At 32.9% G+C, this 25,120-nt stretch overlaps 1 protein-coding gene across 2 annotated transcripts in view; it reads right to left on the reverse strand.

Annotated features, from left to right (window-relative positions):
* Positions 1–25,120, reverse strand: part of Oamb (Octopamine receptor in mushroom bodies) — a 342,242-nt gene that overhangs the window by 89,803 nt on the left and 227,319 nt on the right. For both annotated transcript variants that reach the window (XM_076409535.1, XM_076409536.1), the window contains one exon: positions 7,663–7,899. In XM_076409535.1, coding sequence (XP_076265650.1) covers positions 7,663–7,899 — 237 coding nt within the window. The remainder of the gene's footprint in view (positions 1–7,662; positions 7,900–25,120) is intronic.

Here is a 25,120-nt window from a genome sequence, read left to right on the forward strand (position 1 = left end):
CACCATATCTAGCATGTGGCCTTTGGCTTTTTTCGCCTCTACCCATTGCATGTCCATCATAGCTGAAGAAGTGGTGTGCACCCACTATAGCAAGAATATTTCTTATTCAATTAATTACTTGAGTTTTAGGCGTGAGTTCCCCTCGAGAGGCTTACTAACTTTAGTGGCAAGCTCTCGCACGTTTGCCACCCTTGATCTCATTGCACGTCCATTATTATTAGTGTTAGGATATAAGCTGTTCCGTCGTACTTTACCTTCCCTACGTATCATATGCACATGTCATACTTAGCATATTATATCATTACTATCAAGTACCGTTATTGTTTGATGTATAATGATTGCCCGTTAATGTTAATAACTACTATGGACTGAGATTGTTGTCAACCATCCTGGTTCCATTACATTCCGTGATTCCGTCATTGTTTCTGACCACCATTGTCATTATTATTATTCTTACCATCTATAATCAGTACTTGTCGGTACATTTAGTTATTGTTACATATCTTATTTATCAGTACTATGATCCGCTAACATAACGAATTACCCGTACATTTAGCTGCCAGTATATTAACTATCAGGACCGTCATATTTCAATATTACCTGACATTAGCAGTATCTGTCGCGATAATCACCGATCCCTGTTATGTTTCGTGTATATTCTTAATTAAACACTTAGAAGAGTAAACCCACCAAAAACGTTCAATAAGCCGATGGAGCCTTCGTAAAGTCACATGATCAGCGTCTCGACGAAGGAATTCTTCATGCAGCTCTGTAATTAAAGTCCACCACAGGATTTTGCCACTCTGCTAGTAATTAGCCGGAAATTTCATTTTCTGATGACGAGACAAAAATGGGTGAATTAAGATTGACGTGTAATTAAGATTAAGTGACGGCAAATATGGTCAAGGCCAGTAAAGAACAATTGTTTCAATGTGTTAAGATTCTACTCACATAATTTTGACGATCAGAAAGAGTACTATCAAGATGGAAGAAATAAATAATTGCTCATATACCGAGAAAATGCGATAATAAAGTTTGTAAAAATTATCTAGGTCTCCTCCCGAGGTCGGTTGTCGGGAAGATGCCCACTTGAGAAAAGCAGGTATGATTTAGACCGAATGGCGGCTGTTTAGATGCATCTTTTTTGACCCCACTCTAACTTATGGAGGAATGTATTAATAGTGGAAAGCGTTCGACTGTTGGTTTTATTGATATCACTCTGCTTTCGAATGTCGACGCTAGCTTTCATATGGAAGCTTTGGAAGCTGAATATGATCGCGTAAAAAATATTAATTCTTTTCAATGTGAAGGAGATTGTGCACTTGGAATCAGTAATGTAGGCGAAGAAAGTGGTACCTTCTGCTGAATTAATAAGCTAAGTGGTAGGAGCTTTTGCTTCTCTAAGATGTAGCGTATGGACGAGAGGAAAATTTACAATCAATACCAAAATCCGCTTCTTTCTAAAACTTATCTATCTAAGGCAGTACTTCAGTATGGCTCCAACACTTGGCCACTGTGACAGTAAGATGTCTGTAAACTTGAAGACTCAAGGTGGTGTTTAATAGAAATTCTACATGTTTCTTTCAGAGAACGCTCTAAAAATGAAGTCCATCCTTTCATATGCTACAAAGAGTACACAAAAAGCAATTAATTCAGAGATAGATTACAATGAGTTGGACATATCTGTCGAGTGAAAGGCGTACGAAATCCCGGATTTATGTTTCAACATCGATTTTTTGAATGGAAGCTTCGTCTCCGAAGTCGAGTAGCTTCGAAAAGTTATGGATCATAACATGATCATAGAAAGCCTTCTGGAAAACAAGAGACTCACATTGTCCGACCCCAGATGCTTTGCGACCGATCGCCAAATGTGGAGAGATTTAGTGAAGAATATTCAAAGTCCTGTAGTACTCAGGCGTATGTACAGCGGCGTAATGATTCTGCATTGACTGAAACAAATAATAGTGGGATAGAATCTGATATCCATATCTAGTTCAAGAAGGCCTCAGGATATTGTGCTGCAGTGTATATTGCTTGATTCCTTGAAAAGTCAATTGCATGTTCTTATCAAGTCTTCGTCTAACTAGTTTCTTATAGTTAGTAATAAAACACCCATGTTATGTCTATCCAGATATATGGAGGAACCTTCTTCAACGTGATTTCAAATTTTTCCGTCTATATATTAGATTGCCAGGAATTTATCGATACATTTGGTATATGGGATTTCTGTAAAATTTACTTTTCGTTATCTATCATAGTTTTCCTCAAAAGACATTTTTTGTTGCCGAGTATTTGGTACAGACAGGAAAGGAAAAGATTAGTCACATTGTTACGGTGAGCCAGGAAATCTTTTTATAGTATTAGGGAAACAGGGTACAGTTGACAAGTGGGTTACAGGTCAAAAAATATATATTACTGCACACGGAGTAATTGATGCGCTAGCATTAGGGAACCAAGGGGTGGTAATTTGAGTATAGGATAGCGAGTATAAAAAAAACCTCCGTTAACAAAATTTTCTTTCACAGATAAAATATTCCACGTTGAAGCTAATTCGAATATTTCGAATAGGATATAAATGTTAAATCGCAATCTCTCTCCGAGCTACGCATAATTGGATACGAAACAGTGCTCATTAACTTGTCGATTATCGATGAAATGGTAATCTTTACTCCAATGGTGATCAGAGATTAGCTAGCATCAGTTTCATAATCCAGAAGAGAACAATTTGTGATGTAGATAGGTGCAGCCGTAACGACTACTAAAAACAACTTAAAGTATTTTTGATTCTATTCCCAAAACATTGGTAAAAAGTTCTAGGAAATTTCGGATTAATGATAATTGTTTATGTCTACTGTCATTTGCTATCAAATAACTTTGTAGTAGTAGCACGGTATCTGATCACTCTTTAAAGCACCAGCTAAAGTGGCAAAATCCTAAAGGAATTTATTCCGAAATAAGCAGGTAACATAAATGAGACTTCAGAGAGATCATAAATAATTAATCGCAGAAACTGAGAATTTGCTAATACATTGTTCAATCTTTATATAGTAGTTTCTTGTAGAGACATGTAGTCTCATAATTAGTGAAAAAGTACCAGTGGCATCAAGAAGTTGCTATCTATTTCCGTTAAATTAAAATAGTTTTCAAGTAACTTAATAGTTTTTGATTCAAATAATTTATGTTTTATTACTTCCAGAATTCAGCAAAATTATTTCCTGATTTACTGTCTTAGAAGTAGTAAAACTGGCGGAGCATTCAAAAAGTAGAAATTTCCAGCTAGACAAGAATAAAATAAAAGTATCCTCACGAGCATCTGTTAATTGGACGTGTAAAGAGACTACAAAGAAACATTATATACGCCCCAAACCATATCTGTAATATTGTTGCATTTTAAAATAAATAATTTTTTGATGTTTATATGTCAGTTTTTATTATTTATTAATTCTTATTTAATAGATGCTTGAACGTATTTTGCTGATGTTTTAACTATAAAAGTGCCTCTATTGAAAAAATAGGTACAATATATATAAATAAAAGTAGTAGTAACCACAATAATTCTTCCTCAGTTAAAATAACACAGAAAAATCTTAATTTTCTTCTGTCAAGCAATATGTAATCGCGATATTAAATGGTTCGAAATGACATTTTCAGTCAATTTATATGGCAGCCATTATCCTTCTTTTTAATCCCATCACCGCAAAAATTTGAAAAACTTTGATTCTTCAACTGCTGAACTATCTGAAATTATTGGAATGTTTGAGCTCGGTTTTTGGTTCAAGTTTGTTGCTAGTCACTATATTTGAACTTTTTTTTGACCCTCATCCTTAGTAATTAAGCCCAAAATTACCACTTTTATATTGTTTAGACAATAACAATCGGGAACCAAAATAAGTTTCTAAAAGATATTTATAAGCTTAGGCATCAGATTTCTTCATATGGAACAACAAAAATATTTTCAATAAAAAAATTGAACAAGCTTGGCACAGACTTCAAAGAGATTTCTTCCTTTATCCAATACTCCATACAAGCAGTTGTTTTCAATATTTCTACGAGGTGTTATACGCTATAGTTAGTGCTTAAAAAGCAAATTGAATGTCTTTCGCGCTGACCGACTTCCGATTTTCCGTCGCATCAGCTAAACAATAACATTTTACATAAATATCCGATTATTTTAGATAAAAAAATACGTGAAAACTTTGCACGTATGTGAGCTTTTCCCCCTATTTCTTCCCCCCGTTCCCCCAAAATATCCTGATTTGGTTCCAATGCGACCACCTCGGAAGTGCACTCTTTCAAATAAAAAGAAATAATTTTGAAAATCGTCCTACAATTGAGAAATCGGCGAACATACATTTAAAAATATATATACAGTCGAACAAAGAACCTCCTCCTCTTTCGAAGTCTGTTAAAAATAACGAATGTGGAATTTTGAACTTTTCATGATAAAACTGCTAGATTAGGTTGTTTAAGAATTGCTTATATTGATACTTGATATACATTGAAAATGATACTTTAGGCTTAAATACTGAATACAGGAACTCTCGGTCACATACTGCAAAATCACTGAAAATCTACATGGAAGTTCTTAAATAAAAAGTTTTGCATACATCGCTTCCAAATCAGCCTTCTCCTTTTTATGACAATTGAAAACCTTCTATTCACATACTTAAGTCCATTAATAAATCCGAAGGGAACATTCGTATTAATATATAGTCTGGACATCAGAAACATATATTTCACCCGATTATTGATTTTGTCGTGGGCTAGAACAGCGTGTATTAATCCAGACACAAAAGAAAACACATTTAATTTTGTTCAAATATATGTCTGAAAGGTTATTTAAGTGACATGCCGTTAATAACAAGCAGGCATAGAAATACTTCTCTTATAATAGGCAGTTCCAGTTAACGTAAAGGGCCTTTTTGAATACATATTTTTGTTTTCCTTTTCGAATTGTTCAATATATTGAACCAATAGTCGATTTAGAAGTATTGGAGCAATAGTATTATTCAGAGGATATATAAAAAAATTTATAGCTAGGTCGAAACTACGTACTTTCCTCCCTAATAACAGGGAAAAAAGTTAAACATTTACTTCCTGTGAGAAGTACACCCACGCTCTCTATAACGGCCGGAGGAAAGAATTTCTTATGCGTTTTTATACTCATAACTAGGGACTATTTATTCTGTCGCTACAGTAAATTGTTTACCGCTGTCATTAACGCTGCTACCTCTAACCTTAAAAATAATCATCAATGTTATTCCTAACGTTTTTAATAACGTACTTTCAACAGGCTATGAAAAAAAAAATTGATAAAATTTGAAATCTCAGTCCCGCTCGTCATGATTTAACTTTCGACCCTTGTGGTGTACTATTTAAGCTTTGTAAAGGCCAAATAATAATCATATATAGGGAATGAACAAAATAAATTGAACACCTGATATATAAAAAATATTCTTTATAAAACGATGATAGTAAATAGATTCATAGAGTGTCTGAAATGTTTACAACGAAAATATTTCCCATTCTTTTATCAAAATATTCGTTAATTGTTCATTGATGTTGGAGATAGATATCTTCACCCCCTCACTGCTCCAAAACTCTCCATAATAGTTTAATTACATTGAGGCGTGATGATTCTGCTGATATTTTGACGCTCTCCAAAGTAAGAGTAAACGTAAAGTAAAGTTTTTGATTGTGTCTATGACCCCATAATTCATCTTGGAATATGGCAGTGTTTGGTAGCTGTATACTAGTCGTAGTATAATTTTCATCATTGAGAGTGTCGAAATACTCATTTGAGATTGCTAATTCCACTGGTGTGAATGATAGGACCACTAAAGACCTCGATATTGCTGCCGGAAGCATAACAAAACTTCGAGTCGATGCTTCTCTGTATGAAGCAGACCGTCTGGATTGTAAGCTTTTTTTGGAGTTCTCCATATATAAACACGTTCGTTTTCAGGATAAAATGTAAATGGTGATTTATGGGACCATACATTCTTCCAATCATCAAGTCTCCAGGTTTTGTAATCGTTGCACCTCTTATTTTGTAGTTTAGCTTGCTTTTCCATGACGTGTTAGCTTTTTGGAGCTCCCGTCACACAGTGTGGCGTGGTAAAGGTATAAGGACAAGATTTGATAGTTTAGAAATAAAAGCACCAAATTATTAATAACTTAAGGCATGATCTAATAGTATACTAAAAATATTTAGATTTTTTTACTTAATATACCCTGTATTGTCCGGGTATTATAGTGAAGCGAGCATATCTCAAAGAGTACATTAGTTCTAAATGATCAAGAAAAAAAGTTCTTAGCTATTTTTCTAATGTTCGTCCTCAAATGGATTATCTTGGTATTTGGTTATTTAATTTAAATAAGTTCAAAATTATCTGTATTTATAAAGTATTACTAAAAAATGGTATAAATGTAGTTACAAAAATATATATTTTCCAATTACAAATTCAAAAAAAGTGTGTAATAAGAAAAATTTTATGTCAAGATATTGACTAAATATTGATAATATAATATTGAATAAGATATTGTAGATTGAACCCGATTACTTCCCGGTACCACATGTGAAGCAAACTTTTGACCGCTAACTCAGCCGCGTGCCTGTTTTAACTGAGACCTCTTCAAAAAGAACCCGGTGTCTTCCTCTCCAATCTAAACTGGAATTGGGTTGGTCTATATCGAAAGAAGGTGGTTCTTTTAAATTACTAATAGTCGTCTGCGATAACGATATACTTTCTCATATTTAGTGGTTTTTATTAACCCAAAAACTTTACTATAATTCGTTATTTTATCTCTCAAACATTTTGACGGTTCTTCAACATTAAGAAGTGGCAATATGTTTTCATAAACCGACTGTTCCCGATGGAGTTTCGGAATTTTTAACCTATTAAATAGTCTAGTAAATATGTATTGTCTTAAAAAAACTCTGTTAATTGCAATCTACAGCAATTCAATTTTTTTGTAGAGACAGTAAAGTAATTTATGAATAGTTTATTAAAAAAATTATGGATGTGACGCAAATGGATTTATTTAAACGCCAACAAGATTTAAAATGCTGGAAGATTGTGTAAATTTAGTTATATATTTCTAAAATGTAAAAAACTTAAAAGAACTTCACGGTAGATCGTTTATAACAATATGAAGTACTTACCAACTTGAAAAGAAGTCATTTCTGTATTATGTAAAGAGTTCAGTATTTTATTTAATCGTGATTGTTGGCTGATGCTGACATGTTTAGAAGCATTGTTAAACGAAAGCGTGGCCAACCAAGATAAAGTGACAACATTTTTATGTTATTTATTAACAAATAGTCCGCCCAACAATTTACAAGTTAGAAATTCAGTTTTTAGTTAATTTTGTCCATGGTCTTATTGTTTTATCGAAACACTGTTACTCAAGTGAGTGTTGAGTACAGCTTTCATTTTTTTCACTTTTTAAATTCTTAGTTTTATGTCGTCTGGCCATAATACTTTTTAATGTTTGTTGGTTTCTGTCTTTAAACTTAGCAATACATATACGTTGCATTATTTACATGGAAACTGTGTTGCCAACATGCAAACATATGCACTGTATTGTATGGCGTTCATATTTATATGTCTATCCCCTGTAAATACTACAACTAAATCATTGGAAAATGTTAAACCTCACCTTTGAATCCTTCCAGCCTACAAGTGGTGGAAAGCAAATGACAAAGCTCAACACCCATAGGCCCCCAACTAGCATTTTTGCTCTAGACCGAGACATGATGCTCGGGTACGTTATAGGCCTCGTTACTGCTACATATCGATCCAACGAAATGGCGCACAAGTTTAGAATGGATGCGGTACACATCCAGACGTCCACAGCTAACCACACCTTACACCAGACATCGCCGAAAGTCCAGACCTGGAAAAGAAAAACAAAAATAAGTCAGTGAATGGGAGCGTTCAGTGCCTTTATAATTCATTGATATAAAGCCCCTGGAGTTGTGACTTTAAGATCCTCCAAATATTATCGCTTATTTCAAGCATGGATGAGGAGGATTTTCACTATCCTTTGTATTCGGTTTTAATCCCGGTTTTTTAATCCTCATATAAAGTTTCACAACTACGAGAATAACTTTTATTTACATAACCATGGGATTAGGTAGTTTGGAAAGGTTTCTCTCGTAAATAGACGGTGGGTGACGAAAGAAATAGACGAAAAAACAGGAAGGAGTCGTCCGTGTAAGAGAGAATGTCTTGCGAAACTTGTTACTAAGTAGCGACGTTCAGTCAGAAAGGTTTTAAACGTTAAATAATGGATAATCATTTTATGAAATCAATATTGCAATTTTAAGCTCGATATAGTATACGCTACTAGTATTAAATCTATATGTCTTTTAATTAGCACTAACCCTCAAAAGATGCATGTATAAATAAGACAGCTGTCGAATCACCGTGATTTATAGCATTTTTAGTGAAACAACTTTGGTTATTGTAAAAAAAATTGATAAAAAGGCATTTCGTGTGTTGATAAATTACTTTTTGAAGGGAAAATATAGAGTTCAAACAAAAATTTGGCTTGATGCCGAGTTTCCGGACACTGCCCCACGAAAATCAACCATCAAGGATTGGTATGCTAAGTGTAGACGTGGTGAAATGAGCACCGAACACGGTGAACGCAGTGGACGTCCAAAAGAGGTTGTTACCAACGAAAACATTTTAAAAAATCACAAAATGATTTTGAATGACAGTAAATTGAAATTAAATGAAATAGCAGACATACTCTGACAACTGATATCAACTGAACGTGTACATTATATCATTCACGTATATTTGGGTATGAGAAAGCTCTGTGCAAAGTGGGTGTCGCACGAGCTCACTTTTGACCAAAAACAGCCAGTTGATGATTCGGAGCAGTGTTTGAAGATGATCAAGCGTAATAAACTTGAGTCTTTGCATCGATATGTGACAATGGATAAGGCATGGCTCTATAATTTCACTCCGAAGTTCAATCTACGGCCATCCGAGTGAACTGCACACGATGAAGCCGATCCAAAGCGTGGGAAAACGCAACAGTCGACTGGCAAAGTTATGGCGCTTGTACTTTGGGATGCGCATGGAATAATTCCCATTGGCTACCTTGTAAAAGGAAGGACCATCAAAGCGACTATTACCGCGTTATTGGACTGCTTGAAGGACGAAAAAGCCGAAAAGAAAGTGCAGCTTCACTAAGATAATGCACCGTGTCACAAGTCAGTGAAAACGATGGCAAAGATCCATGAATTGGGATTCCCCAACGACTACTTTCTATTCTCAGAGAATTTCTAATCTCAAAAGAATGCTCGCTGAGAAGAAATTTTTGTCAAATGAAGAGGTGATCGGCGTAACTGAGACCTATTTTGAAGCAGAGGACAAATCGTACTACAAAGATGGTATCGAAAAGTTGGAGGGTTGCTATATCAGTGTATCACTCTTGAAGGGAATTATGTTTAATGAAGAAAACTAATTTTGCCAAAAAAATGTGTTTTACTGTGGTAGGCCGGGGACTTCAATTAAATTCTTTCTCCTTTCAATTGGCCTGTTAAGTTAATCATATGAGAAAAATATGATAATAATAGAGTCGAGATAATTATTTAAAAGGTTATGTTATGCTACTTAAATTTGTCTTAATAATACTTTCAACATGAGATCAGAAATATGCTTGATGTACTAAATAATGTAATACATATCTGTAAGTTCAAACGTATTAAAATATATGCAAACTATCTCAAGCATTAGCATTTACTAACTAATCTAATAAAACTAACTATATCTTATAATTTTATATTGCACTTAATCAAATATAATATCCGATAAGTTTCAATAGTAAATAGAGTATTCATAAGTTTAAATCACTATACCACTGAACATTATAACCAAAATATCATAAGATTATTTTCAGAACTCCATCATCAAATATAGGTATAACATATATGATCTTTCTTTGCTTTTATGTTATAAACATAAATAAGGAATAATAAGTGAAGTAATACGTGTTTGTACAGTGTGGTGCAAAAGCTCCGCTACCATTTTGCTTTGACACTAAGGTGGGCTTCTTTACGTTAGCTCAGTTTCGCTTTAACCATTGTGTTGTGTAGACGTCCAAATTATTGTGGATAAATATACGCCACAAGAACGAGCAGAAATAGTGACAATATTTATTGCAAATAATCGTCCCATTATTGTCAATCAGCGGAAATTACGTCAATGGTAGTGGGTCTTTTGCCCTATTCTAATATTAAAATATTTATGCAGCTTTATGTTGCGTGGCCACAATCCTTTTAAATGTCTGTGGGTCCCTATGAGTGGACTTTGAGTTTCACCCACTAATTCTCGTTGCCGATGATGTTTAACTAGGTTTTTTTTATATGTTCAGATTACTGTGGATATGGTCGCTTGTGAAATGTTAAACAACTTCTAAGAGATGATACATATCACCAATCTCTTGCTATACAGTCGTACAAAGCGCACAAGATACTGAAATATAACATCTACAAGACTTGGCATGTATACTTAGCTAAATCTATTGTATGATTGCATTATTTTTACGGAATTCGTATTATATTGCATAGTGTTCATATAGAAACAATTTGCTATTCAATTTTATTTCTTAAGCACGAGAATTACAGTAATTTCCTGGTATTATTTTTCAACAAACTACACCACCACAAACAAGGAGTTTGGGAAGTTTTTATTAGTCCTAAAACCAACCTTGTGAATTTTATTTCGTTTCACATACATTCCTTCATCGTGCTAAAATAAATATATGTCCGTTTATAATGAAATAGTTCTAACATTTAAGAACCACCAGAATATTATTTCATATAGTTCAGGAATCGACCTCCGCAAAAGAGCCGGACGCTCTAGTCACTATACAATAGAAGCAGTTGCCTGTAATTTATCTACGGCTTCTCATATGACATGATTAGTTCTTAAAAAGCAAACTGGTCGGCTTTTCCCCTAAACGACTTCCGGTCTTCCGTTACATTAGTTCGGCAATAACATTATACACATATATCTGATTATTTTGTATAAAAAATATGTGAAAACTTCGGATCCTGACTTGGTTCAAATGGGACCACCTCGGAAGTGCACTCTTTCAAATAAAAAAAGAATCGGCGAACATAGATTTAAAAAAATATATATATATATATATATATATATATATATATATATATATATATATATATATATATATATATATATATATATAGTCGAATACAGATTTATTAGAGATATAAGAGAAAAATATTCGTCTTCAAACATAACTTATATCAATGCTATATTATTTCTATTCAAATAATTTCAAAACAAGTTTGTTTTCATGTGCTATGGTTTGAATAGTATTGGTCGTAAAATTTTATTCTTTATTTATTCTATTTTAATATAACCACCCCCAAAAATAAAATTACTAATTCTCGTTAATATTATTTTCTAGTTTCGAGTCGTTCTATCGCCAAATGTCTAACAGTCGAGATTACGATGTCTGGTTTATTGATTTAATATGTTTGAGGTCGTCGTAATACCACAAGGGTAATCGTAAAAGGGTAATAAATGTGTACCGTTTGATATTAAACAGACAAAATCAGAAGACGTTATTTTTTTATTTGCCCTTTGTCACGCAATAGCATATATTGTTATTTTATTAAGTTTTATATGTGAGTTACATATTAACAGAGTAAACATATAAAAGATAAACACTTGGCTAGAAAACCACAAATGTCTTTTAACACAGATTAGATTCAACTCAGCATTTAAATTACAATAATTGTTACTTCTTTTAGATGATAGTAGAGGCAAAATAGTGAAGAAAATGAACAATTGACGTTGAAACAAAAAATCAGAGTCACTAAAATCTTCTTACATTAGTCAATGTGTATTAGAGGATCAAGTAATTATTTTATCCAATACTGAGTTGATGAGGATTAAAAACTTGATGAACTGTTTGTTAAACCGTCTTTTAGTGCTTTCTTCTATAACAAATCTGATCTATTAGGCTAACTTAGTTAATTAATTTTTAAATTAGTTTCCATATAAATACTTTATAGTTCATAACATACAGTGATGCCCTCTGAGCCTAGACAATCTACCTATTTATTACACAAGTTCCTACTGTTTGGTCTTTTTTAGACTGAAAACGCTGTGTTTTTCATTAAGTAGCTGAAGAGTATCTGCGTTTCCATATAATTATGGCCTGTTCTAGATTCCGAACAAGAAGGCCCCGGGTATCGCTAATATCTCGATAGCCCAACTCAACAAGCTCGCTGAACTAACTAATATCACCAACTTCATTCTGAGGCTGTAATAATTCCCATTCACCTAAACATACATTCATCAGAGTTATGACCAAAAAAGGAGCCAAGTGATCAACTTCTGACTACAGACCTATCAGTCTAGTTCCATTTCCAAAGTTGCTGAAAGAGCAATTCTTTATGCTATTAACGATTTTACGAAGGCAAACAATATTATTCCAGATGATCAACTCGGGTTCCGCGCCAACCATTCAGCCGTTTATCAGGCCAATCTTCTAGCCGCAAAATCAACTGTGCTTTTAACCGACGACGACTACTTGGAGCGGTCCTCTTGCACCTAACCAAAGCCTTTGACAAGGTCTGGTACGAATGCTTAGTGGCGAAATGCATTGGGTTAAGTCTATCCGGTTACTTAATCGCTCTTATCAAACCATTTCTCGCAGGACGATCGTTCCAGGGGAAGAATAAAGATTCCAGTCGGAAAACCACCGATGCAGGAATTTCATAAGGGTCCGCCGGGCATCCGCTTTTTAAAATATTTTTCTTTCATAAAAATCTATGAGACGACAAATTGAGGCAGATTTTTATGCAGATGACATTGCTTACCGTATTTCTAAGACAGACTGCAGAAACCATTCAAATAAGCGGTCCAGTGGTTACATTTCTGGAGGTTGTAAGTCAACTCACAGAAGGCCCAGGCCATTTTCTTCTAGAAAAAGCGCTTCGTACCCAGCATTTCGCGTCTTAAAATCGAGAATGCCCAAATTCGATGGTCAAAAGAAGCCACCTATATTGGTCTTCTCTTCGATCGGAAGTTTAGGTGGATTTTCCAGATTCAAAGGTCAAGGTATTGTTAATATGTTGTTCCCGCTCATCAACCGGGCCAGAAAGCTTCTTCTCAATAAAATATCTCCTGTACAAGATGCTGGTTCGATCAGTCGTGCTATACGGGTCCGGTATCTTTTTAAGTTTTTCAGAACAACATTCTCAGGAGAATAATCATAGCATAATAATTCATCAGGAATAATCAAATTCATAGAGACACAGATGTCCCCCAGGTTAACGATTTTGTATCCGAGCTCTTGATCTTTGACGGATCAATCACGGGCACCCTCCTTACCAGCAGTAAGAAGTATCAGTTAGAATCATGAGCTCAGCTGATAGGGTGGGGTTTAGTGGATAGCTCATAGGCACCCTCCATATAATTGCGAACTTGTTGATCTCTTCTTTAGCTCTATGGATCCTAAGGTTTGTATGCAAGTTAGCATTACCTGCATACTAAGGTATACATATATTATATAACCACATTTATATACCAAATAACCATATTGGTTTTAGTACTTGATTAATTAGATCAAATTTTCTTCTACTGGAAGCTAGATGAGAGAGAATGAATGAATAGGAATTACCAGATGTCAAAAATGTCACTTTGATTGCCAAGGGCTCGGAAGAGTGAAATTATGTAAATAGTAATATTTTACCAACGTCACCCTAAAAAGTTCCCACCGAAAAAAAACAGAAAATATCATTAATAGACGATAATTTTTCATGTTTGCCTTTGCTTGGGGTTCGTTTTAGCTCCGTCAGATTTTTGGCTGTTTCCGAAACTCAAAAAACCTCTTCAGAAATAGTCTTAAAGCGAATAAGAAGATTTGCAAAAATGCTCTAAAATATCGTTTCCTTAAATAAACATCAAATTCATCTGGCGATCAAAGACTAGAGAAAACGTTATCGTAAATCCATTCTATCCAAGGAATTACCTTGATAAAGACAAAATAAATTTGGAAAATTAAAATTATTGTTTAAATAAATGTAAGATTGCATTTCGCATATTTCAATAGCAAAACGTCCGACTAAAAATTGGGTTATTGTTTTATAGAGTCTAAAAATGTATACAAATAAATAAAAAGCAATATTAAGTTTTGTTTGTAAAATGAAAATATTTTATACCATTGACTTTTTATCCCGTAAGAGAATAAACAATTATAACACACGGTTTAAAGAAAACTAAAAACCTAAATGGTGATCAATAAGAAAAATTGGCGCTACTATTTCTTTTGTTTTCTGTAAAACTCCATTCATGGTCTAAATCTTCAAAAAAGGTTTGTTGAAGTCACTCGGTTTAGTGCAACTACAAATTTCCGTGTTTCTTCAAGGTCAGAATGGTGGTTTTACCAGAAAAACGACCGAAATGAGTTTTTCCCTAACACGTTTAATATATCTCTTATATATTTGACTTTTTGCTGACTATTTTAATATTGAATTAGATAAACCATACATTATCTCTCTAGTAGATTATTTTATTTAAGTGATGCATATAATTATTATACATATCATCCATCATAGCAAAAGAAATTCGATTAATTTTTATAACAAATATGTCCTAAATGTGAAGGATTAATAAAATTAGTTGTTAATCCATAAATCCATAAATATACGATTAATTCGTTATTTATTTTTTACACAGATAATAGGGCATAACGCGACTTTTTGAACACAAGAATATACTTTCTTTGCTCTCAGCTATATAACTTTACTCATACGGTTTTCACATTAATTAAAGTGCATCGTATGTAAATTTTTTCTTACTTTTAAGTTAAAGTAATATCCAGTAAAAATGGCGGTAAATTTCCATAAAAAAAACACTTCCTAAATTTGCGAGTTCAATAAAATTAATTGTGTATATTTATAGAGGTATGCTTGTAAATGTGGGGATAACGGAACATTTTTACATTTAATTTGCATTGAATAAATACCCTGTAATTCTTGTTTAATTAAAATGCCAGGAAGGACTTCATTACGTTGAAAGCCTACAGATTCGCGAGCAAGCTTAAAGTCAAAACGCTGTTTCAAAAATATTATTTGATGGTCTACTGATCTCAATTTTAAAAGTGATTTTTAATCCACCAAAAAACCTTTTAAATTAAATTTACATTACCTACGATTGTTCTCAAGAAAACCGTAGAATTATCTTTATCTTTTTATAATACCTTTGTGTTGTTTTGTAATCAGAGGTTTTTAAACATTTTAGTAGGAATAAAAACTTTATTTATTATTACTATTATTATTATTATTATTATTATAGTCACTCAATAAGTTTCCGCTTTAAGAAAGCCATTTTCTTCTTATTTCTTTTATTTATACTTTTTATCGATTCCCTTTCTAGCCTTAATTTAGCCAAATTTTGAGTAAAACTAGTATTTCCGTAGAACTTAATTGAACTAAGATATGTGGGTGAAAAATCGACCCAAGTCGTGTTATATATTATTGTTATTTTGCAGACTTTGGAACAAGTGGTATTCTAATCAAGGTCCAGACTATAGACAACATTTCTGGAAACAGGTGACCAACAGACTCAATTTTTGCAGAATAATGTGTGTAGTCTAGCCTTGTCGGGATGATAGAAAACGCTAGACTTTCAACAAACAAACAGACAACTTTTCTATTATTAAATCCTGATCATTTTTTAAAAATCATCTGCCCCAATTTTCTAATGATTGCTAGTAGAAAGCCGAATTAGTGGTTTGGCCAGTTGCGGTGATTTCTCCTGGTTTCGTCCCTCTGCAGGTTTCGACCATGGTCTTTTGCACATAACATTGTCGTGCGTGATCCACTTTTCATCTTCTAGAAAACAAAACCATTAAAAAAATCCGAAATATAATTTCACGACCAAAATAGGACGAAGATCTACTCCGGAATCTCTATGTTCAGAGCTCAATAGTTTTGGACTGAGTATATGATGCTACCTTTATATCACAGAGAAAAATAGAGATTTAACTTTAGATGCAATTTTGGGGAAATATTTCGCAACGTCCAATATCTAGATGTACTATTTCGAAATTATTACTTGTTTCAGTGGCTATACTTACAACCACGAAGGTTCATTTCGTTTCTATGGTGAGTTTATTGTTTATAAGTTTTGAGTGCCATTTGTAGTATGATTTTTCTTTGAAGATCTTCGTGTGCGGACAAGTTTTGTTGGATTTGGTTGATCTTCGATCACCCATACAGTCGACTGCTGCTTACTTTCGGGCTCATTTGAATATATCCATGACTCGTCACCTGTCACGATTTTATAAACGTTTTTCGAAGCACATTTCGAAATCGCATATATGCTGGTGGAACTAATGCTTAGGGATGCCTTAATCTCACAATAGGTGACATGATGATCTTGCTTAATCATTTCGCACACAGCATCGATGTTTTCTGGCACAACAGCCGATTTTGGACGACCTACACGAAACTCGTCGGACAGCGAACTACCACCATAATGAATGAATTCACTAAACCAGATCCACTATATATATATATATATATATATATATATATATATATATATATATTTATTTTTTTATTTTGTAATATCTATTTTAACATATATACGCATGTTACTATAACATATATTATTTTTACATTAGTGTTTAATATTTGTATGAACAAATTTGCTTTGTAAGACATAGGAAATGATGCCGAATATATTACGTAATATATTAAGTGTTAAAATATAAAGAGACGTAAGCATTGTGGTGTTGTTTATTATGGATTACTTTAAAAGTTAACTTGAAACTAATAGTCTCAAAGAATCTGAATTTACAGATATAATTACCTGTCCCTAAACTCAAAAATCCATCTAATAAATCACTTTGAATCCATTAAATTTTACTAAACATCTTCAAATCGGATCTCTACTCCAAACATCTACATTTCAATGCTCGAAATAAAGTTGATATTATATCCAAGAGGGATTACTTTGAAAAAATAATTACTTGCCTATTATTTTAAAAATTTTAATATATTTCCAGCGCAGTATTATAAACCAATTAGCTCGTGCAAAAATATTTAATGGATATCTTTCGTTTGTTATATAATTAGACTGCCAAGAAATAAAATCCTACAGAGCAAGAAATTTAATTAAGCAAACAAATCACAAACTAATAGCTTTTACAAAACTCATGATTATTTTGCGTTTCACTAATTATCAAGCTTCATCTGTTGTTGGTTATTCAAAGAAATTTATGTCAAATTTACTAGACGGGCGAACCTAGATATTAATTAAAATATTACAAAGTTCTCCAAATCTGATAGTTTAAATTAAACCAAAACTGGAGAATCGATTCTCTACTAAAATATTCAGTTGTATCAAACTGTAATTATGTTAACGATAGCAACGTTTGTATTATAATCACGATAATAATAATAATAAGTTTGGGATGTTTTTTTATTAATTATACAGCATGCCATTTTCTTAAAATGCTCATAAACCCAAAATCTATGGTTAAAATTGATTTTCGTTAACGACCTTGCCTACTGTAAGCTTAAAACTGTTTGCGAAAATTGGAATATAATCAAATACCATTAAAATTAGTCAGTTTATCTATTGTTTCATGGTTAAAAGGGAACATTCGACAAACTGAGTTAATGGCTCTTAGCTTTTTAATCCATCCTTTTATTTTTTATTATGTCTGAAATTGTCGATCGATCGGAATATCACTTAGGATTAGACGAAGTCGGTTTAATCCAGCAAAATGGCCGCAACATTGCCCGATCTATAAAACTTCGAAAAGAACCCGAGTTTTAACTTTCGCCTTCTTATTAAGTTTACAAAATATTTAATTAATATTAAGCTTATTAGATATTTAACTAGAACAAAGTATAGTGGCGATTTGTTCACATTTCAATCTAAACAATATCGCTTTTTGTGAGTAATTTCACTCGGATGAGAAGGCACGTAAAAAGAATATTCAAAAATCATGCCCGTTTTTTGCCACCCAGCAGTTTTATTTTACCAGTCACTACCCACGTCCACGTTCAGGTCCAAACACTCCAAGCCAAAGGAAAGAAAGGAAACATACTCAAGGAAATCCATGAGTATTAGATTATTCATATGAAATGAATTAGGAGCTAACTACTCCTCGTCTTATCTACACAACTTTTTCATCATAAATTCAAAAATAATTTCAAAATTCGCTTGATTTGAATAGACGCCAAACTTAATTAACGAACAAACTCTCTGTGGGCATTATATTGAGTCAAAAAATTTGGATGCATTATATTCAAGAGGGATTATATTCACGATAAAGGTTTTACTATATTTCGATCATCAAGATCATCATATTTTTAAACAAGTATCATTTTCTTAAGCGTATCTATTATTTACGTATTATTCGAATAACGTCAATCGTAAATATGCTATGCTATTTTTTGAGAAGGATAATCTTCAAGTCAGTTCTGAACTGCCACTTTGTAGCTCTATCTAGTTAAAATATACTACGCCTAATACTATGTAGTTTGACTTCAATAAGCTCCATAAGTTAATATCTCAAACCTAACTAAAATTCCATGTTTTAATTTCATTTGAATGAAACTATTTCTCCAAGATATAAATAAAAAATCAATTGAAACCATTTGAAATCAAGTCCGACGATAGTGTTTGATGAACCTCGGAAGCAAATTTCGTTATATCAAACAACAAAAGTAAAGAATGTCGAAAACTTAGTTGTGAGGATTGTGTGATTAGATATATTTAAAAACTATCGAATCTAACAGCTAGGTTAGGTTACTTAACGGTTGTTTCAATTGATTTTACACATCTGTACCAATAGAAATCACTGATCAAAATACATGGAATCATCTAGTATATAATAAACTTATTATACCACCTAGAATATTTATATAAAACAATGAACTTTTAGTAATATCCAAACTAACTTTTATCGATCGACCTATAGCAATTTTCACGTTGGCAGCAAATATCACCCACTTTCGTTATTGTTTGTATTCAGCAATCTTTCCCACTTATATTTCCCGTTTCAGCATGGAATCGCCCACATAAATCTCTCGTACATATATTTTTACAATTTTAATTCATTAGCGCGCCTATAGTGGGCGAAAAGTTGTTGAAATCCGTCGATAACATTTGGCGGCGCAATGGTGAAGAACGTAATCGATAAAAATAAATGATAGTACTTCTGGAATATATGGCATTTTTTTTGGTTCGCTTTACAGCATGCCAAACGCATTTTGCAAATCGGGCTTGAATACTATTTTTAAAACCTGGAAATAAATGATTTTTATTGAAATCTGTTGGAAAATAATGGGAAATAAGTTTGTCGCCGATGGCATCGTGTCTCTGTCTGCCAAAAGTCGAAATATTGGTAAACATAATAGAGCATATTTGGTGTATTCAATTCATTTATTTTCATACTAAATTAAAATCGGTAGAACTTTACTACAAATTTACTACAATAATTTTTTTAGGACTCTACACGTCATAAAGAATATATCTAGTAGATAATTTTTAGCACCTAAGTAGATAATATTACTGATATATATAAAAGGTGTTATAAAAGGTCCAAATAATAAATTAAAATACATCTTATTTAAACAAAGTATATATGAAATACGAAATTGGAATACCTTCTTCAACATTTCGGAAACTTGATCAGCCATCAATGCATCGATTTGATCGAATGACAATCAGAGAGCGCTAAATCTGGTGAGAATGCAGGGTACGTTAGTTAACATTAGCCATTTATTTTTAATTACAATACTTGCTCATTCATATTGGTTTTCTTCAACAGTCTTTCATTCAGATTATTCCATTGAGTTTGATATATTTTATACCTATAATGATTAATTAATCATAATTTTGTGAATTTAACAATAATTTATTAAGTTCTATTAAATTTAAGTGCAATAATGAAGAACGTAATCTGTAAAAATAAATGATATTACTTGTGGAATATATGGCAGGAATTTTTTGGTTCGTTTTACAGCATGCCAAATACATTTTGCAAATCGTGTCTGAATACTATTTTTGTAACTGGAAGTAAATAATTTTTAGTGAAATCTCTTGAAAAATAATGGGAAATAAGTTTGTCGCCGATGGAATCGTGTCTCTGTCTGCTAAAAGTCGAAATACTGGTAAACATAATAGAGCATATTTGGTTAATTCAATTCATTTATTTTCATACTAAACTAAAATCGGTAGAACTTTATTATAAATTTACTACAATACTTTTTTTCGGACTCTACTCGTCGTACAGAATATATCTAATAGATAATTTTTACCACCTAGGTCGATAATATTACTAATATATATAAAGGGTATTATAAAAGGTCCAAATAATAAATTAAAACACATCTTACTTCAACAAAGTATATATGAAATACGAAATTGGAATACTATCTTCAACATTTCATAAACTTGATCAGCAATCATTGCATCGATTTTATCGAATGACAATCAAAGGGCGCTAAATCTGGTGAGAATGCAGGGTACGTGAGTTAACACCTGCCACTTATTTTTATTTACAATACTTGCTCATTCATTTTGGTTTTCTTCAACAGTTCTTCATGCAGATTATTCCATTGGGTTCGATATCTTTTATATCCTTAATGATTAATTAATGATAGTTTTGTTAATGTAACAAAATTAATTAAGATGTATTAAATTTAAATGCAATAGTGAAGAATGCTCCAAAATATCCAAAAAATCAATTAAAAAACATCTTACTTAAACAAAGTAAATGTGACATATGAAATTGGCATACCTCCTTCAACATTTCGGAAACTTGATCAGCCATCAATGCATCGATTTGGTCGAATGGTAATCAGAGGGCGCTAAATCTGGTGAGAATGCAGGGTACGCGAGTTAACATTACCCATTTATTTTTAATTACAATACTTCCTAATTCATATTGGTTTTCTTCAACAGTCTTTCATTCAGATTATTCCATTGAGTTCGATATATTTTATATCTTTAATGATTAATTAATGATAGTTTTGTGAATTTAACAATAATTTATTAAGTTGTATTACATTTAAGTGCAATAGTGAAGAACGTAATCTGTAAAAATAAATGATATTATTTGTGGAATATATGGCAGGAAATTTTTGGTTCATTTTACGGCATGCCAAATATATTTTGCAAATCGTGTCTGAATACTATTTTTAGTAACTGAAAATAAATAATTTTTATTGAAATCTCTTGAAAAATAATGGGAAATGAGTTTGTCGCCGATGGCATCGTGTCTCTGTCTGCCAAAAGTCGAAATACTGGTAAACATAATAGAGCATATTTGGTTAATTCAATTCATTTATTTTCATACTAAACTAAAATCGGTAGAACTTTACTACAAATTTACTACAATACTTTTTTTCGGACTCTACTCGTCGTACAGAATATATCTAATAGATAATTTTTACCACCTAGGTCGATAATATTACTGATATATATAAAGGGTATTATAAAAGGTCCAAATAATAAATTAAAACACATCTTACTTAAACAAAGTATATATGAAATACGAATAATTGGAATACCTACTTCAACATTTCGTAAACTTGATCAGCAATCATTGCATCGATTTGATCGAATGACAATCAGAGGGCGCTAAATCTGGTGAGAATGCAGGGTACGCGAGTTAACAACTGCCACTTATATTTATTTACAGTACTTGCTCATTCATATTGGTTTTCTTTAACAGTTCTTGATTCAGATTATTCCATTGATTTCGATATCTTTTATATCTTTAATAATTAATTAATGATAGTTTTGTGAATTTAACAATAATTAATTAAGATATATTAAATTTAAATGCAATAGTGAAGAATGTTCCAAAATATCCAAAAAATCAATTAAAAAACATCTTACTTAAACAAAGTATATGTGAGATATGAAATTGGCATACCTTCTTCAACATTTCGGAAACTTGTTCAGCTATTGCAGCTTCGATCTGATCTAATGACAATCAGAGGGTGATAAATTTGGTGAGAATGTAGGATACGCGAGTTACCACCAGCAACTTATTATTAGAAAATATTTTATAATATTTAGATAATATAATATTTTTAGATCAAATTCTATGTTCGGCTGTTTATATTTCAATGTACGTTCGCCGAATTCTCCGTCATTTATGGACCGATTTTCAAAATTCTTTTTTTATTTGAAAGAGTGCACAAATATCTGATTATCTCAGATAGAAAAATATTTGAAAACTTTGTACGTGTCTTTGAAATTCGAGGGTTTCCCTCGATTTCTCCCCCTTACCCCCAACATATCCTTACTTCTATTTATCTATTTACAATATTATTTTAACTACCACTAACTAATCACTTTGAAGTCGCTACCGAGGCTATACACAAGACAGAAATTATAATATAATTTTGTGATATATTCTAAAAATTAAATTACGAACAAAACAAATCTATTTTGTTGCTCGTACCAAATTCAAAGTGGTCAGTAGGTAGTAGTTAAAATAATATTGTAAATAGGTAAATAGGTTTAGGTAGGTATTATGTTTAGATAAATTGTGTGTATATAGTAGAATATAATATACGTGTTGTGTATAAGTTCCTTAGAGTTTTTTTAGAGTTTCTGTAGTTAAAGCAAGGTTTCTGTGTTAAGCACAATAATGAAATATCACTAGTTTCTAGGGACTTTTGAGTTATGAAGTTGTTATTAATTTTTCGTTTATCGACTTTTCTAAAGTTTAGGTAGGTGTATTAAATCAATAAAGTTGTTTGTTAAAGTAACCTCAGATTATCAATTAATAACCTAAAATCTCAACAGGTTATGTGTCTAGTTTCGTATCTAAAAAGAATATAAATATTTTTTGAGGTTATTAGTTTTGCGATTAAATAGTGAAATGGATTTAATTAAAAACATTAAAGTGCTAAGTAGTGAAGCGGAGTGGCCGATGTGACAGCATAAAATTCGAGATTTGCTGGATTACCACGAGGGAGCTTTAGATGTAATCGACGGCAAGTTGGTGAAACCGGATGGTTTGGCGGCGAACGTTGACGACAAAATGGTGAAGAGTTATAAAGTGCAATCAGATTTGTATGGAAACGCCATTGCCATTGATTCAATATGTTATGCCCATATCCCTAGTCAAAAGCGAAGAAAATTGGATAGAAAAGCCGTAAAATGGCACCTCATAGGATATGATGATGATGAACGGTTTAGAATTTGGATTGAAAAGGACCAAAGCGTTATTTTGCCTAGAGATGTACGACTTGAAGACAAAACGTAGATACTGTAATGAATATATTAAACTACCATTTCAAGAGGTGAAACTGGAAGAGGAAACTGTTCATAATGAATCGCAATATACCGTCAGTGACGAGTAGAGCACCAATGAGGATAGTTCCGAGAAAGACTTAGATGAAGCTGTTTCAGAGCTGCAAGGAGAGGGACTAGGTCCCAGAGTAAGAGATCATTCCACTTTGAAAAAGGCTCAGTCGTTAATTGATTATATTCTATCGACAGAAAGTTTAGTCAATACAAGCGAGGTTCCTGAAACTTATGAGGATGCAATTAAGCATCAAAAAATTGTGTTGAATGGAGGAGATCAATGGACGAAGATATGGATTCATTGAAGGAGAATAAAACTTAGGAACTTGAAGACTTACCAAAAGGTGCCAAGGCAATCCGTGTAAATGGGTCTTTAAACTGAAGTCAAACGCAGATGGCAGCGTAGATAAGTATAAAGCTCGACTCGACATTCAGTCAAGTTGTTAAGATGATAACAATTAGATCAATTCTAAGCGTTGTAGCAAATAGAAAGATGCATCTTGCACAGTTTGATGTATCAACTGCCTTCTTGTACGGAGAATTAGAAGAAACAATTTATATGATGCCGCTTAGCGGCTGCAATGCTGGCACAGACAGGATCTGCCAATTAAAAAGAAGCTTGTATGGGTTAAAACAAGCACCAAGATGTTGGAATAAGCCTATTGGAAGCTTTCTAATTGAACTTGGTTTCAGAGTGAGTGAAGCTGATCCGTATTTGTATGTTAGAAGTGAACACGGAAGAGAACTGTTTATGGTTATATATGGACTTCGGATTAGTAGCGGCTATAAATCATACAGGCTTGGAGTTTTTCTGCAGACAGCTGAAAGCATAGTTTAAGATAACAACAGCAACCGCAGCGTACTTCTTACGCTTACAAATCGAAATGGAAGAAGATTGCAGTATCAAAATCCATCAGGAGGCTAAGGCCGTTTTGAAACACTTCAACTTTTCAGTGTCTACCCCAATGTTGAAGTTTGGAGAAATTTCACAATTAGGGAAAAAAGATAATGCAAAGCAGAAGTTTCCATACAGAGGCCAAATCTGGCCAACAGCCTTGTCTAAATATCTCGAAAATCCTACGGCTGAACATGGAATACGACTGAAAACGTTCGTAGCAGGGACAACTAACTACGGAATCACGTACATGTCGAATCCAGAAAGTGCAAGCTTCGAGTGCTAAAGTGCTTTAGATTTCGGAGGTTGCTTAAAAACAGGTCGATCAACATCCGGTGTTGTCATAACGTATTCTGGAAGGACAATTTCATGGTTGAATCAAAGACAAGCTACGGTGGCAACATCAGCTACTGAAGCTCAGCTGCTAGCTGCAAATGAAGCTGTTAAGGAGATTGGTTAAATCGATTATTTGGCAGGATCTCAAGGGTTCAGGATGTTCCGATCTTAAAAATCGATAATACGGCAGCAATAAAGTTGGTACAAAATTCTGTATTTCATCGCAGAACTAAACATATATCAAACAAACACTTTTTCGTCCGAGGAAAGCTTCCAGAAGGAAGACTCGCGATTTAACATGTCTTGACTCAACAGTAGGTGGCCGACATCATGACCAAACCACTTCAGAAGACTCATTTGCGGGTTTTGTATAAATAGTGAATTATAATTTGTATATAATTAAGTATAATTAAAAAGCATTACAATCTATTGTTTTGCAGTAATGTAAATTAAAAGTTGGTGGTTAATTAATTGTTAATATATCTATTAGAAGTAAACGAAGATTACTTATGGTATAATATTTAAGTAATCTAACTGTATATCA

Source organism: Rhynchophorus ferrugineus, unplaced genomic scaffold (assembly GCF_030347505.1).
Source record: "Rhynchophorus ferrugineus isolate W39M unplaced genomic scaffold, kcgeb_rfMv2 rfM7, whole genome shotgun sequence".
In the NCBI taxonomy this organism is placed as follows: Eukaryota; Metazoa; Arthropoda; class Insecta; order Coleoptera; family Curculionidae; genus Rhynchophorus; species Rhynchophorus ferrugineus.